The following is a 16009-nucleotide window of genomic DNA, read 5'->3' as shown; positions in this document are numbered from 1 at the left end:
ATTTTCGAAATACAAAATTCTGATGTAGTAAAGTGAATCGCTTGTTCTAAACCAAGCACCTCCTAAAACAGGGTCACTTCTCAATAATCTTGGGCAGACGGAACGTTTACTACCGGAATGGATTTTCTAGTCGGTATCTCGATGTCGGTGGAATCACTTCCGGGTGCAGCAAGCACACGTGAAAACATGTTGTAGAAACACAGGCATAGAGTGCCTGAATGTAACGCGGCGCATCAGTGACCATATAATCACATAGTTGGTGAATATTGTCGAAACGTCGAAATTAATCTAGAGCTTCGAAAGGTAAAATAGCTGCTTCGCAGTGCAAAGATAAACTTACATACAGTTTGATTGTATTGGTTGAATAGTGTGTAGATGTTCCCTTTACGATAGGGAAATGATAACTTATTTAAGATAACAGCTAAAGTCATGCTAACACGTATTTACAATGTAATAACATTCACATCACTTTGTTCGTTTCTGTGTTCATGGCATTGGAGAACCACTAGAGTTGTTTAATGTTGCTTACATGAAGTTTTGCCAGACAGAATGTTGCTTATCTAGCTGTTAACTCTGTGGGGGCAGGTCGTGGTAAAATCACTGACACTGTAGTCATGCACGTTATTTGTTATTTTATCTCTGTCATTTTGTCCTCCAACTGAGTTGCCCGTGGAGTTACTGGACTGTAAAGGATTGCCATTATTTGAAATCGCAATGAGCCATGATTCGCACACGTTCTCACAGATTTGCACATACACTAGGATACATTGTATAATGTGAGTTACAGAGCAGTGTGTTTTGTTGTTACAGCTCTGATCTGAGAAGATGGAGGGAAAAGAGAGGAAGGAGCAGAAGAAACATCAGCACAAACACAGTGGCCCCAAGGCGCAGAAGAAGAATAAGAAGAAGCAGATTGGACAGGAGCCTGAACAAGATGCCCGCAAGAGGAATCCCAAGGCCTTCGCCGTCCAGTCGGCTGTGCGCATGGCCAGGACCTTCCACAGGTTTGCTTTCACTCTCTGTCTCTCTTCTATCTAGTCTACATTTTATCTCTCTTTGCATCGCCCGATCGACGTCTCTCTCTTAATCACTCTCTGTCTCCACTACAGTCACTCACTGTACTCAAACAGTCTTTGACCAGTTACTTATCTAACTAGTGTATTGTCATACCCATGTGTTATCACACTATCCACAATATATAACTTTATTCACTAACTTAGGTTGAAGGTAAGGAAAAATACTTAGTAGGCCTTTAAATCCTCTACACTCCAATAGATTATTGAGCATGCCATTCAGGATATAAATTGCAAGGTAATTTATGAGTTTCAAAATTACATTTTAGGACTCAGGACATAAAAACCAGGAAGCATCACATTCCCCTGGTGGACCGAGCACCTTTGGAACCTCCGCCCATTGTTGTGGTTGTAGTAGGACCTCCAAAGGTTGGCAAGAGTACCCTCATTCGCTGCCTTGTCAAAAACTACACGCGTCAGAAGCTTGGGGACATCTGTGGGCCGGTCACAATTGTATCAGGTGGGTGTGTTAGGATAAAAGCTTCTGCTAAATGACAATGTAAATGTAAATGTGTGTTGCCACTCTGAAGGGCTTTAAGCCCATTTAGATGTTAAGTATAATACCTTTATTAGCATGCTCCTGTATATCTGTTTCATAGGTCATATTATCAAATCGGGATTTACAGAAATTCAGTGTTGTGTTATTTCTATTATTCGTGAGAAAATGTTTTAATATGTCTTTTCCTTTCTTTGGTAACAGGAAAGAAGAGGCGCCTGACCTTCATTGAATGTCCCAATGACATCAACTCAATGATAGACGTGGCCAAAGTGGCTGACCTGGTACGTCTTTTGTCTCCTTGCTGGTTCCGTAATTCATAACTTTTTTCCCCTCATGGTCTTTTACCTTTTCACTTAGCTATGTAGTTTCCAAACAATTCTCATATTTCTGAATGTGTATATATGCTGAATCCAAAGCCTCATTGGATTTGAAATTGAGCCCATGCTCAGACTACTCGCAGGTTTCGAGGTTTCAGCCTGTCCTTTTTCTCCAGGTGTTGATGCTCATTGATGCCAGCTTTGGCTTTGAGATGGAGACCTTCGAGTTCCTCAACATCTGCCAGGTGCACGGCTTCCCCCGCATCATGGGCGTGCTGACGCATCTTGACTCCTTCAAGAACAGCAAGGCCCTTAACAAGACCAAGAAACGCCTCAAACACAGGTTCTGGACTGAGGTCTACCAGGTGAGACGCTTGATGAGAACTGCTGTATGAGGTCATTGCGAAGCCCTTGATTGGATAAGCCCGGAGTAGACAGATTTACAACATACTTGTTTTAAGTCTTCAGGAACGATCAGAATTAGAGTGTTCTTAACAGCACTTGTTTCTCTGTTGTCAGGGTGCCAAGCTGTTCTACCTATCAGGCATGGTCTATGGAGAGTACCAGCTTCGGGAAGTAAAGAACCTGGGGCGCTTTATCTCTGTCATGAAGTTCCGACCTCTGGTGTGGCAGACCTCTCACCCTTACGTCTTGGCTGACCGGTGAGGCGGATTGTTGGTTATCATATTTACTTATCATAGCCAGAGACGGTTAAATGGCTTGTGTAATTGTGCATTGTGAAATTGTGAATTGTGTACTGACGCATAGTATACAGATAAGATAAAGTGACAAGTTGTTACTGATTATGTTATATGCTAACACTGAAATATGTGAATAGTGTCTTCCAGTTTTTTTTCTCTTAGTTTCTCTCTGCTCAACATTCTTTGATTTTACTCTTATCTCTCTCTCTCTCTCTCTCTCTCTCTCTCTCTTTCTCTCTCGCTTTCCCCCATTCTCCCTTTACCCTCAGAATGGAGGATCTGACCAATCCTGAGGATGTCAGGCAAGACCCTAAATGTGACCGGACCGTATGTCTCTATGGCTATCTGCGCGGCACATTCCTGAAGAACAAGGGGCAAGTCCACATCCCTGGTGAGTACCTGTCTGAAATGCCTCCCAACTTTGCAGAATATAATTCAGTTTAGAAAACTTGTCTTTTATGCTGAGATACATATGCAGGCTTTGGCTTCATAGAAATTCTGAAAGCACTACATCCATTTATTTGTCTGCCTCTTTTGTCTAAAGTGACTTACAATTGAAAAGAACAACAATAAAAAAACAAAAACACACACAAAAAAATGTATCATTACCATGTACTAATTACTAGATAAATTACTATTTGTCAATGAACTGTATTAGAGTAGATCCTGCAGCAGAAATGGGTATTTTTTTAGCACGGGTGGTACTCATCATGTGACTTGACTGTGTTCCCCTAGGTGTGGGTGACTTTTCTGTGGGAGACGTGAGCTTCTTGCCGGACCCCTGCCCATTGCCTGCGACCCTGAAGAAGAGGGCCCTGAACGAGAAGGAGAGGATGATCTATGCCCCCATGGCTGGTGTGGGCGGCGTGGTGTACGACAAGGATGCCGTGTACATTGATATGCCAGGCGGCCATGCCAAGCAGCAACAGGTCAGGGGAACACATCGCATCCCGGCTGTTTAAGATCACTGAAGGCAGTCTGTTGCAATCATTTAGAGCTAATGTTTTAAACTGCAGCTCCTCAAAGCCAACGTTGCTATTGATAAATTAAGTGATTCATTTAGAACTAATTTAGAACAGATTTGTCATACTTTCTCTTGTATATTAGTGTTATTTGTAATGTGATGTCCATAACAATGTGACGTGGTCTTGGAGATCTTTGGTGTGAGGATGCTACTTTCCTACTCCTCTTTGCAATATTTCTTTGCTATTTATTTGCTTTGCATAAATAAACTGTGATTCACTGGGAGAGCTTGTCTTAAAAGCAGTATCTTATCTGCCCATCTCAGGAGGAGATGCGGCCCACCACAGAGCTTGTGCAGTCCCTCATCGGCACGCACGCCACCCTGGATGCCAAGATGGCCGCCAGCAAAGTGTCCCTGTTCACAGACAGAGAGGCGCTGACGCAGGAGGAGGTGGAAGTGAACGGGTGAGCTGGACTTAAGAGCACCCAAGTCTCCTGTGAATCTGGAATTAAATAGAAGAGTGTTTTGACAGAAAGACTACACGATATGATGTATGTGTTCTTCACGCCATGGGCATAAAAGAGTCTGTGTCAACAGGGGACTTCTGGGCAGGTTTGAGCTTAGAACAGGAGGCTTCTTGGAAATTTGCCATTCAAGTTTTGTCAAGTTTTACCACTTTTTTTTCTTTTTTTCTTTGATCATTTATCTTACTGACTCATTTACTTTTGTTGTTTGAGTTTGTGTCTCTGCGTGTTTCTGGCTTATAGCAAAAAGGGACTGATTTGTCTTGGTGTGTTTAAACATTCTCCAAACAGGGCCAAGCAGGGGCCCACTGAGAGCCAGGTATGGGACCCGGAGGCAAAGAGACAGAGGAGGAAGGCGATCTTCGCTGGAGAAGACGAGGAAGAGGAGGAGGAGGAGGAGGAGGATGACGATGAGGGTGAAGATAGTGAGGATGATGATGAAGAGGAGGAGGATGAAGATGGGGACGAGGAAGAAGAAGATGAAGACAGTGAGGAGGAGGAGGAAGAGGAGGAAGGAGATAAAAACCAGAGTGGGCCACCTCTGGTGAAGAATTTCGAAGCCGTGGAGAAGGAGGAGGTGAAGGAGGCGGATGTTCCCCCAGTGAAGAGGCAGAAGGTGGAGGAGGTGAAGAGGAAAGCGGAGAAGGAGGTGGTCGCAGAGGTACCAGCGTTCGCAGACAGCGATGATGAGCTGGAGAAGAGCGAGGCAGAGGAAGAGAGCGGAGAAGAGGAGTCTGAAGACGAAGAGGAGGAGGAGCAGGTGAAAGGAAAGGTGCCAGCAGATTCTGGACACTGCTCTGAAGAGGAGGATGAAGAGGAAGAAGATGACGACGATGAAGAGGAGGAGGAAGGAGAAGGAGAAAGTGGTGATGAAGAGGAGGATGAAGACTCTGAAATGGAGGAAGAAACCTCCAATGCTGAAGTACCTCAAAAGAAGGCCAAAGGGCCGAAGGTCACCACGCAGCAGCAGGAGGAAGAGGAAGAGGAGGAGGAGGAGCTGAGCTACGACACCGAAGGTGAGAAACCCTCTGAACTCACGTCTCATCATAGCCCCTCTCTCGCTCTTTTCCTCCATTTATCCGTGTTCACCAACTCTGCCATCTGTTGGGGGGCACGGCCCCGTCGTGTGTTTGTTGTTGTGTTTGTTTACCTCACACATCCCGTCTCGCCTCAGGAGCCCTGCGCTGGAAGCAAGACCTGGCCCAGAAAGCCGCTGAGGCGTTTCTACGGAGACAGCAGGCTACCCCAAACCTGCGCAAGCTTGTATATGGCATAGGTGAATATGTTGCACTGACGGTTCACGGTGTTGATGTCACTTGAAGTTTAGCAGTTGATTTTGAGGCTACCAGAGCACAATACTATATATATATTTATAAATAAATATTTTTAAATGTTGTTAAATTGGTCTAGTTTTATTTAGCTATACATCTTAAATCCACTTTAAATTCTAGATTGTCTTTGATTGTAATACACATACATATGTATAGTGCTGTGTTGTGGTGGACTGTGCTGTGCCCTGTTGAACCTTTCTGCTGATTTACATGATGTTCCTCAGTGGCGGTGGAGGACGGTGATCTGGAGGAAGAGGAGGTGGGAGGTCTGTTCAAGGTCAGCCGGCCAGAGAAGGGCAAGAGGCTGCGAGCCGATGCCATGGATTGCTCCCGGTTTGAGCTGGACGCCAGCCACGACTGGGATCAAGAGGAGGTGAGTCTTTGGGCTTGGACCGAAACCTCTAACCCTCTATTGAATGTTATCAAACTTGGGTTGTTTCTGAGAGGGAAAAAGGGCAGAAAAAAGGTGTTTTGCTATTGTAGTAAAAAAAAAAAACACTGTCCTCAAATAATCTAGCCTGGCTCCGCCCGCCAGTCTTGAACTGCTGTTAGCAAGATGAATCAATGGGTCATTCTGAGGGGCCCACCAATCAAGCTAAGTGCAATAGCACTGAAATGAAGCCTTTGTTTAATTAATACAAGCAGCAGTAGCAACGCTAGCAAAATTGAAGAATTGAAGCTGGAGCAAGAAGAATGTAATATTATTCATCAAGGGCAAAGACATCGTTGCTAACAGGGTTTGGGAAAAGCCTAATATGTCAGCTTGCATCGTTGGTGGCAAAGTAGCATAGCGTAGTATAGCAACCCCATAGTGGTTAATGCGGATTGGTTAAAGGCTGGTCAAATGGTTTTAAAATTAAACCGAAATCTACACCCATTAGGGTGCAATGACTGAAAACAGTCCCTCCTGGAGTGAGGCCACACCCTCTTCACAAAGTTACACGACGCTACAGGTAACCTTGAATGGGCAGAGATGGCAAAACTGGAACCATGACTGGTACTCTCAGTAGAATCTGGGGGGAAATCAAGATTAAGGCAACATATGGAGGAATGTCATTAACCTTTCCCTGTCTGTGTCTAAATATTTGATGGATAATCTAGTTGTTTTTGTCTCATGTCCATCATTTCCAAGTGTCATGGCTATACTTAACTAAAACAAAGTCGCCAGTAATTGCATAGATGTTGTTAAGCGGTTATGCTATCAGAGTGTTACTTTGAACGTTCCGGATGCTTATTCTTGAATCATATAATGCCCATCCATAACGATGTACAATAGCAATGTGCCTAATGAAATTAAATAATGTCAGTAATGGAAATGCCTGTGTAATCGTTAACAGACAGTGTTGACACTAGAGGGTAGTTTCAAAGGACATCTATTGTTTCCACTAAAATGAAGTGCAATATGAGATACTGTAGCTGTGGAAGTTGAGTGTCAGTACTTGTGAGCCTGATCCTTGTTCAGTGATTCTGAGGGCATATTTGATTATCCTCACAGTCATTACTGAATGCCATTTTGGCTCTGTATTGTTCTTTGAAATTGAATTGAGAGGAAGCACCCGAGACAGCACTGGCTCTGTCAGTCAGGCGTGGTACTGAGAAGTCCAAGTGCTTTTAGATAATCTCTGTGTGTGTGTGTGTGTGTCTGTCTGTCTGTCTGCCTGCCTGTCTGCCAGTCTTACTGTTGATAATAATTCCGCCCTCTCCATCTCTCAGATGTTGGCCTCCATAAAGGACTGTTTTGTGACTGGCAAATGGGAAGGGGACAAAGACGCCGCCACCCTTCTGAAGGAAGATGGTGAGCTTCTGCCTTTTCTCTCTCTCTCTCTCTCTCTCTCTCTCTTTCTCACACACTTCATGCCTGGTCGCTTCCTCCTTCATGTTTTGTTGCTGGTGTCATCTCGTATTCTGGTCCCTACTCTCAGTAGACTTGGGTTTCTGCTCATTGGCACTGCCTTGCTGTTATTTCAGACGAGCTCTACGGGGACTTTGAAGATCTGGAGACCGGGGTGGTGCACCAGGGCGAGTCTGGGGCAGCAGGAGACCAGGCCGAGGTACCGCTTTTATTTTTGACTGCAGAGAGAGGTTGGAGAAATGTGATCAGAGAACTGCACAACCTAGGCCGCTGTAGTTGTGTGTGTGTGTATCTGTCGCACTCTCCTCTACTTAGACACACACACACACACACACACACACACACACACACACACACACACACACACACAGTCTGTCGCACTCTCCTCTACTTAGACACACATACACACACACACACATACACACACATACACACACATACACATACACACACACACACACACAGACACACACAGTCTGTCGCACTCTCCTCTCTGTCTTTCAAAGACACACAGAGAATTTTGAATTTTCAAGCACTGTACACTGTTGAAAAGGCCTTGGATTTGTAGATGTCAGTTTTGGTATTTCTGTGTATTTATTTCCCTACTATGTGCATGATCCAGGGAGGCAGCGATGAAGACGATGATGGCAACAAAGATGAGGACGAGGAGGACAAGCCACAGGTGAAGTTTGACGACCAGGAGATACAGAAGAACAAACGGCTGGAGAAGAAGCGGCGGATGAAGGAGCGTTTCAACTCGGCCTACGACGACGGAGACGGAGACGCCACCTACTTTGACGACCTCAAGGACGAGATGAAGAAACAGGCTGAGGTAAGAGGTCACATGCGTTCAGGAAGAATTATTCTGCAGCCTAGGGCACTCAAACCAGTGCAACCATCACAGTTCCACTGAATGTATGAATGGACCTGTATGTTGTACTTAGTGTACAGCTTAGCACAGTTTACTAATAGTATTAGGTTCTTAGTGCTTAGTTCTAATGCCCATTTTGAATCAGCAGTTGTATAGAAGTAGCTGTGGCTCTGATGGGATCCTTTTACTCAGTGTGGTATTTTATATCAACATTGTGCAGTAAACAGTGAAGCAATTGCCGTTCGGCCAATTTTACGCTTCAAATACTGTTTTTGCCTCTCGCTGTGAGTTCTGTGCAGCTAACTTGTGTTTATGGGTCTCTTGTGGCTGTTTTTAGAGGCAACTGGTGTGAACTGATCAGGTCACATCTTGCCATCCTTGCTGCGTCACATTGAGTGTGAAATAGACATTACATTTACTGAAATAAAATTAAAATGTCTTCTCTGGCAGGGCAGTAGGATTGAAGGTCTCTACACTACAGAAATAGTATCCCATGCGAGGTGATATTCTTCATAGTTCCTAGTTCATCATGAAGTCCTCATAGTGGCTACAGAATGGTCTCTACTTATATATTTCCAATATATTTAAGCATGCTGTTGCCATGACAACCGACAGACGTTGTGAAACCGTGGGCTGTTTTCCCTTTTGTCGCTTAATTTCCTGTTTTGATTTATGTACATTCTAAACTGCTAACCCAGCGGTAACAGAGTCCAAGGGGTCGTATTTGTGTGAGGGTAGCCTGTTCAGCAGTCCTTAAATTGCCAACCCACAAGAGATTGGGAGGCCTGTGAAAATCTCCCTTAAGCAGTTTTCAGGTCAGCTGCAACAAAGAACCCACGTACAAGCCTGCTCCTCCCAGGAATGTAGTTTGACACCATTTTTAAAAATATATTTGTTTGGTTGTCCGTGTGCCTGAGCTGACGGTGTGTAAACAAGTGTGTGTGTGTGTGTGTGTGTCTGTGTGCGTGCTCGACTAAAATGCCACACATTCTCTGACAGTCCCCCTCCCCCATCTCTGTGTCATTCCCTCGATCTCCCTCTTCATATCTCTTTCTCTCTCTCTCTCTCTCTCTCTCTCTCTCTCTCTCCTGTCACAGCTGAACAGGGCTGAGTTTGAGAACGTGGACGACGACACGCGGGTGCAGTACGAGGGCTTCCGGCCTGGCATGTACGTCAGGATGGAGATCCCCTCCCTGCCCTGCGAGTTTGTCACCAATTTCGACCCCCACTATCCCATCATCCTCGGCAGCCTGGGGGGCAGCGAAGGCAATGTGGGCTACGTTCAAGTGAGTGTTGAGCTAACAAGGATCACTCAGTCAGACAGGACTTATGGTACAGGATCACAGCATTCTCTGAAAGGAGTGTGTGTGTGTGTGCGTAGGAGGTGAAATATGAAATTGTCAAACAAAGCAGTCCTATAACAACAATGTAAAGGAGTGACTGGTAGGTTGGCATCATCCGTCATGCTGATTGTAAGGTCCCATCTGATAATACTGAGCCTGACAAGACACATAGTTCTATTTGTATTTTCTATCTCCCTCTCTGTCTCTTTTTCTCTCTCTCTCTCTCTCTTTCTCTCTCTCTCTCTCCTCTGCCTCTCTTTCTTACAGTTCAATTCAGTGAGCTTTATTGGTGTGAGAAATCGCTTGTATTGCCAAAACAAAACATTTGAACACAGAGTTTAAACAGAGTTTACCATGGGTAGAAGATACAACGTATGATGTTTCTCTTCTCTCACTTTCTTTCTTTCCTTCTGTCTTTCTTTGTCCCCCCCCCCCACCCTCACACACACTCTCTCTCTCTCTCTCTTTGTGTGTGTGTCTCTCTCTCTCTCTCGGTTTCAGATGCGTCTGAAGAAACACCGCTGGCACGGTAAGATCCTGAAGACGCGCGACCCGCTCATCGTGTCCATGGGCTGGAGGCGTTTCCAGACCATCCCCCTCTACTACATCGAGGACCACAACGGCCGCCAGCGCCTGCTCAAGTACACGCCCGAACACATGCACTGCGGCGCCACCATCTGGGGTAAGGACCCTTATGCACACTCTTCATCTGGATGTGGACTGTCTTTAAAAGGCTTTGTCCTATTTGACCCACAACAGTGAAATTACCGTTTTGCACTGGCTACTGTGTAACTGGAGGAAATCAAGAATAAGGCTAATTATTGTGTATATAAAGCTGTGTGTATTTGGATTTAGCTTGAGTGGAGAATACTTTCAGCAGGGACCTCCAGTGTTTGCTCTGCCTATGGCACATACAGCTAAGGTTATTATGAGCTGGTGAGATGGTTTCCTTACCTGGTGAGGGATGGAAATGTGCTAAGCATCATCTCAAGAAGGTGGGGGGGGGGGGACCTTTAGCCACTGAGGAGGCCATATGTCCTTAGATTGCATTTAGGTCATTTAGGCAGCTATTTTGCTTGCTAATGACCCTCTGAAAGTGGGTATTGATTAGGCGCTCTCTCTCGCTCTCTTTCTGTCTCATTGCCGCAGGGCCCATCACCCCTCAAGGCACAGGCTTCCTGGCAGTGCAGTCTGTCGCCGGCACAAAGGTAAGCACTCCACGCCACCTGAGCAAACCCATACACACACACACACACACACACACACACACACACACACACACACACACACACAAATATTGGGTTCTACAAGGCTGAATTGACTGAACATTGCCCTGCTTTCATTCATAGTGGATTGGATGTCATAGTGCCATTAGGGGGCAATGTCTCCTAATTAAATGAATTGTTTGTGTCCTTTTTTCAATCTGATCTCTTTTCTTTGGAGAATGGTATCGTAAATCAGGCTCCTTTTGTTTTTATCTCAGGCGGGATTTCGCATCGCGGCCACAGGTGTGGTCTTGGACCTAGACAAGTCAGTGACCATAGTGAAAAAGCTTAAGCTGATCGGCTACCCTTACAAGATCTTCAAGAACACGTCCTTCATTCAGGTGTGTGTGTGTGTGTGTGTGTGTGTGTGTGTGTGTGTGTGTGTCTCTCTCTCTCTCTCTCTCAGCCTCAACTCTCTGGAGGCCACCAGCCCATTTCAAAAAGCCCCCTCTCTCTCTCTCACCTTCTCCTCTCTGTGCCGAGAAAGGGCAGCAGACAAATTGAAACCTTAGAGCCTGAGACTGGTGGCTGGGACAAATCGATAGATTTGACTACTGCAGAGCTTTGAAGTTCGGAGCTCTCGTTTATCTCCATTGACAGAACTTTCAAATACATTTTTTCGGCCTGTTTTTGTAACCAATAGCGTGAGGCTAAGAGTGCCCAGTTGTGTTTTTGAAGTGAGCGAGATGGAACAGTCAGACTGGAGACCTCATTCAAAAGGCCTGTGTGTCGTGTGTCCCCCCCCCCCTCGTCCTCCTCTGTAGGGCATGTTCAACACGGTGCTGGAGGTGGCCAAGTTCGAGGGTGCATCCATCCGGACAGTCAGCGGGATCAAAGGTCAGATCAAGAAGGCCCTGCGGACGCCGGCTGGGGCTTTCCGCGCTTCCTTTGAGGACCGGCTTCTGATGAGCGGTGAGTGGGTGTGTTAGAATTGCACTTAGCCCTGAGAGGGAGCAAGAGAGGGAGCTGATTTTAGACATTTATGCCTCTGTCTAAGCAGCAACGTGTGTGTGTATCTATGTATATATGTGTGTGTGTGTGAAAGTGAGAGAGAGCAACTCAAACCATAATTTCATATGACAGACGGTCCATTTGGGCTGCTGCCCTACATAAATGCTTCAGTGGATTCTGGTGAAGTTCTTCTCTTTAATCATTTTTCAGAAGCAGCACATACATTTAATTTTCTGTGTGTTGTTTTTTTTTTTTTTTACAAAAAACAGTTGTTTGTGAAAATGCCTTGTCCAGGTTTTCATATGCTTACTAATAAGCATATGTTCAAAATTACAGTTCAGAAAGAGCATTAGTGTTTGGTTTCAGAGGCAGTATGTGTGTGTGTGCTGCTTTGAGGGTTTGTAGTGAATATCTTGTTAGGATGCTTCTGTTAAAATAATTTGGTTTCATCTGTTCTGGTAATACAACATATGTGGTGACATGCATGTGGATATGATATTGTGTGTGTGTGTGTGTGTGTGTGTGTGTGTGTGTGTGTGTGTGTATTTGTGTTGCAGACATTGTGTTCCTGCGCTCCTGGTACCCTGTGTCAGTTCCCCAGCTCTACAACCCGGTGACGTCCATGCTCCTGCCCCCGGGCGAGAAGGACAGCTGGGCGGGCATGAGGACCCTGGGACAGCTCAAGTTTGACACGGGCGTCCGTAACCAACCCAACAAGGACTCCCTCTACAAGGTAGCGCACACACTTACTGCACTCACAAAATCCCCTATCAGCTTCTATCCCTGCCAAATAATTGTCTTTGTATTTTATAAGCATCTCTTGCTTTTTACACTTGAGTTTGCAATTTCCTATAACTTTCTTAGGAAATCTTGTACTTGACTGCTTGATAGTCTTACGCAGTCTTTCACAATTTTCTGAGTCATGCCCTGAGTCATACAGTTCACTGACCTTTCAGAAGAACTATGTACATGAAAAGCTTTGACAGTCTTAAAGCCTTGAAGAAGGCTTATTTTTTTTTAAATCATATAACATATATCACTGGAAACAGAAGAGACAAACTGTACCAAGTACCAAACAATACCACGTGCTAATGCTCTCTCTCTCCCTGTTCCCAGCCCGTGGTGAGGCAGCCGCGCCGGTTCAACCGGCTGCAGATCCCCAAGGACCTCCAGAAGTCCCTGCCCTTCAAGAGCAAGCCCAAGCAGCAGCAGGCCAAGGGCAAGACCCCCCGCGACCTGGTCCGGCCCGCCGTCATCCGGGAACCCCACGAGCGCCAGGTGAGGGGACTGGTGGCACACCCACTGTTCACAAGCTCCATGTATTTGCTCCATGCTCCCTTAACACGGCGTAGTTGTGGTTATTCAGCGGAATTAATTGGACCTTTACCAGCACTTGAAAGTGATCAGGATCCAGATTCCATACTTGTCGAGATAACCACAGTTTGCAGCATCCTGTTGAGTGCATGTTAAGCCCAGGTGTTTTATTCCCCATAAAGGTGTGTGAGTCAGGTAATGCATATAAGGCTTTAGCTTGAAACGCTTCCTCAAGGGAATATCGCAATTGCTGTTATTTGGCTGTTTTCGAGGCAGAGTGGTTAAGTCTTCTAACTGCCGCCGCTCTGCGCTAAAAGGTCAAAACTAATCCAGAGCGAAGACTCCTACACAAGGAAGCTTTTGTGTGCGCAGCTTTTAGCTCCGTCGTTTAAGCGAATCTCTTGAGGAGAGCCGAACACGGCTCAAGTGTTTCTCGCCCCAAATTCCTCATAAGAATGGAATCAAAGCCGCAGTCATCACAGATCAGTGCACCCACGCTCACTAAGTCCATTAATCGCTGGCTGTGGCTTTTCCACCTGCCAATTCAGGTAATGCCCGTGTGTGTGTGTGGTTTTAGTTTTTTGGGGGGAACTCATGGCTGTCTGTCCTTTCTCGTCCACCAGGTGGCGCAGTTGCTCCACGCTCTCGGCACCGTCTATGGGACCAAGCGAAAGGTGGCACGCACAGAGATGCGTGCCAAGCACAAGGACTTCCTCAAGCAGAAGGAGCAGCAGGAGGAGGAGAAGCAGAAGAGGTTGAAGGAGGAGAAGAAGAAGTTGTACCGCATCATGGGCCAGAAGGAGGGGAAGAAGCTCAAGTCGAGTCTGAAAGGCGCGGCCAAGGACGACTGAGCACAAGCATGCTAACAGTCGTTAGGCCCTCTCCCCCCGGGGGTTGGAGACAGCGTTAGCCCTGGGTCGAAAGACGTTCAGTGTGGCCTCTTTGAGTGCCAGATACTGTTGACTGTAATTTTTCTGATGCCATCTGCTGCCAGGACTTTTTTATGTTGAAGCAGGGGATTGAAACGCATGCAAGAGGGTTTCAAATGTTTGTATCATCCCTGTTGTCTTCTACTTTTATCAAATATATAGCAGTGTAAGGTCACCGGCTCTGTTAAGCAATCCGCAGCAAGGGCATATTCATTTTGAAATGTGAGACCGGAGTATGTTTATGTATATTATGCAGGAACTGCAACCCTGACCACCACAACATTCAATCCTGTCTTCAGAGTTAGGTATTTCTATTCAGGTAAGAATGTTCTAGAAGATGCCCCTGGAAGGTCAGTGGAACCTTCTTCTAGAGGATCAGTCACCACAGAAAGCTTTTAAATATTTGTTTTTTTAATAAAAGACAAACCGATATTAAGATCCCTAAAATGGCTGTCTGGCTGCGTTCCTTCCTACTAAAGGCAAAATGAGCTCCTTAATGTCATTTCGAAACCATAAACACTCCAGCATTGGGCAATTAGCATCTTTTATTCCATTACTCGACGTCAAAAGTGAGGATGATTACTCTCTCGATGTGGGATGCCATGCCTGGCGTCTCGCAATCACTCAAATCGGGTAATTGAATTTGGGGAAGGCTACTTAAATTAGCCACTGAAACACAGAGAGTGGCGGGGGGGGAGAGAAACTCATCCAGACGCATTCCGAGTCTGGTCTAGACGCACGGTTCTCTCCATCATTCGTTTAGGAACGACGGCTGGAGACCAAAAAAAGAGGGAGGCAGGAACCGTGCTGTGTGGCGGATCCAATCGTCTTTGAGCCGTCACAATGGGCGTAATTAATGGTCACGGGAAACACCGGAGGAGCCGGTTGCTTCTCCTTGGCGAAGGGAAAGGTGGTACACGCTGAGGTGGAGGTGCTGGGGGTGTCCTGACTGACCCGGAGTTTCAGTGTGTGTCTGGTGATTGATGCCTACTGCTAGTGGAGCCCCCCCCTGCCCCCCGACCCCCCCATCCCACACCAGAGTGCCTTCTGATGGACCCCTCTCTGTGTAGCATATGCCATTACCCAGCAGGCTCGGAATTGGACTTTTGTCTTTCTGGAACCTTCCTGGGGAATACATGAAAGGGCATCTTCCCAACCAATGTCAAAGCCAGGCAGACATTTCATGTAAACCTCTACAGTAGCCTTTCTGGTGATATTAAACCCAAACCCTTTAAGGATGTCCTGCAAATCCTCGTGTTTGTGTTTGAACCCTATATAATATTTAAGACTTGACATTTCCAATGCACGTTTGGCAGCTTTCATATCAAGCAGTGTAAATCCAAGGCCTCTAATGGCGTAGGAATCCATCACCTATAAATGTTTGTGGGTTTCGTGTCCTGTTACTTGGGTGCTTGTAATGCCTTGTGGTGTGTATTCACTGGGCTCTGGTAATGGGCTTGTGACTGTTATCTGAATGGCAAAGGCTTCTCTGGCAGCCTGTCGATATGCATCTCATTTTCCATTACACCCCACCTCCGCACCCCCTCTCCCCTGCCTTCCCCATGAATAACAGCAGCCATCGGAAACATTCTATCGCTCTTGACAAGGCACATGTCTGTAAAGCGAAACCGACTCGTTTTTTTTTTTTTTTTTTTTTTTTCCTCTCTCTTTTTGTTTTTTTCACCCTTCCCTTCCTTCCTTTCTCTCCCTCCCTCTCTCCAGTCACCCTCACAAAACCCCCACAGCCTGTTTTGTTTGAGCTGGGCTTTAGTTGGCGCTTGCCGCCGATATAGCTGCTTCCCCTTGAACAATACCGAGCTTAGCAAGGTCAGCCATGCACTTGCCTGAAACCTGAGCGCCCATTTACGCCTGAGTGTGTCTATCTGTGTTTGTGTGTGTGTGTGTGTGGGGGTGTGTGTGTGTGTGTGTGTGTGTGTGTGTGTGTGTGTGTGTGTGTGTGTGTGTGTGTGTGTGTGTATGTTTGTTTAGGGAGAGAAAGAGGACGAGAGAGAGAGAAGGCAGTCCCCTGTTCAGGCAGATGGAACAGGCCTGTTAATGGAGAAAGAGGTTTTATT

The 16009-nt window shown here is 46.0% G+C and overlaps 1 protein-coding gene across 1 annotated transcript; it reads left to right on the top strand.

The window, feature by feature from the left end:
• Window positions 1-134: 134 nt before the first annotated feature.
• Window positions 135-14381, top strand: bms1 (BMS1 ribosome biogenesis factor). The gene is made up of 23 exons (XM_031561189.2): window positions 135-303; window positions 811-1004; window positions 1343-1533; window positions 1774-1853; window positions 2066-2254; window positions 2409-2551; window positions 2860-2981; window positions 3326-3519; window positions 3879-4018; window positions 4370-5094; window positions 5253-5354; window positions 5634-5782; window positions 7123-7204; window positions 7378-7460; window positions 7884-8093; window positions 9230-9418; window positions 9977-10157; window positions 10625-10683; window positions 10959-11081; window positions 11505-11652; window positions 12249-12424; window positions 12808-12969; window positions 13629-14381. The coding sequence occupies exons 2-23, from the start codon at window positions 826-828 to the stop codon at window positions 13854-13856; spliced, it is 3855 nt and encodes a 1284-aa protein (XP_031417049.1). The 5' UTR covers window positions 135-303; window positions 811-825; the 3' UTR covers window positions 13857-14381.
• Window positions 14382-16009: the final 1628 nt, after the last annotated feature.

The sequence above is a fragment of the Clupea harengus genome, chromosome 23, assembly GCF_900700415.2.
Source record: "Clupea harengus chromosome 23, Ch_v2.0.2, whole genome shotgun sequence".
Classification (NCBI taxonomy): Eukaryota; Metazoa; Chordata; class Actinopteri; order Clupeiformes; family Clupeidae; genus Clupea; species Clupea harengus.
This window is presented reverse-complemented; position numbering and strand designations above follow the sequence as displayed.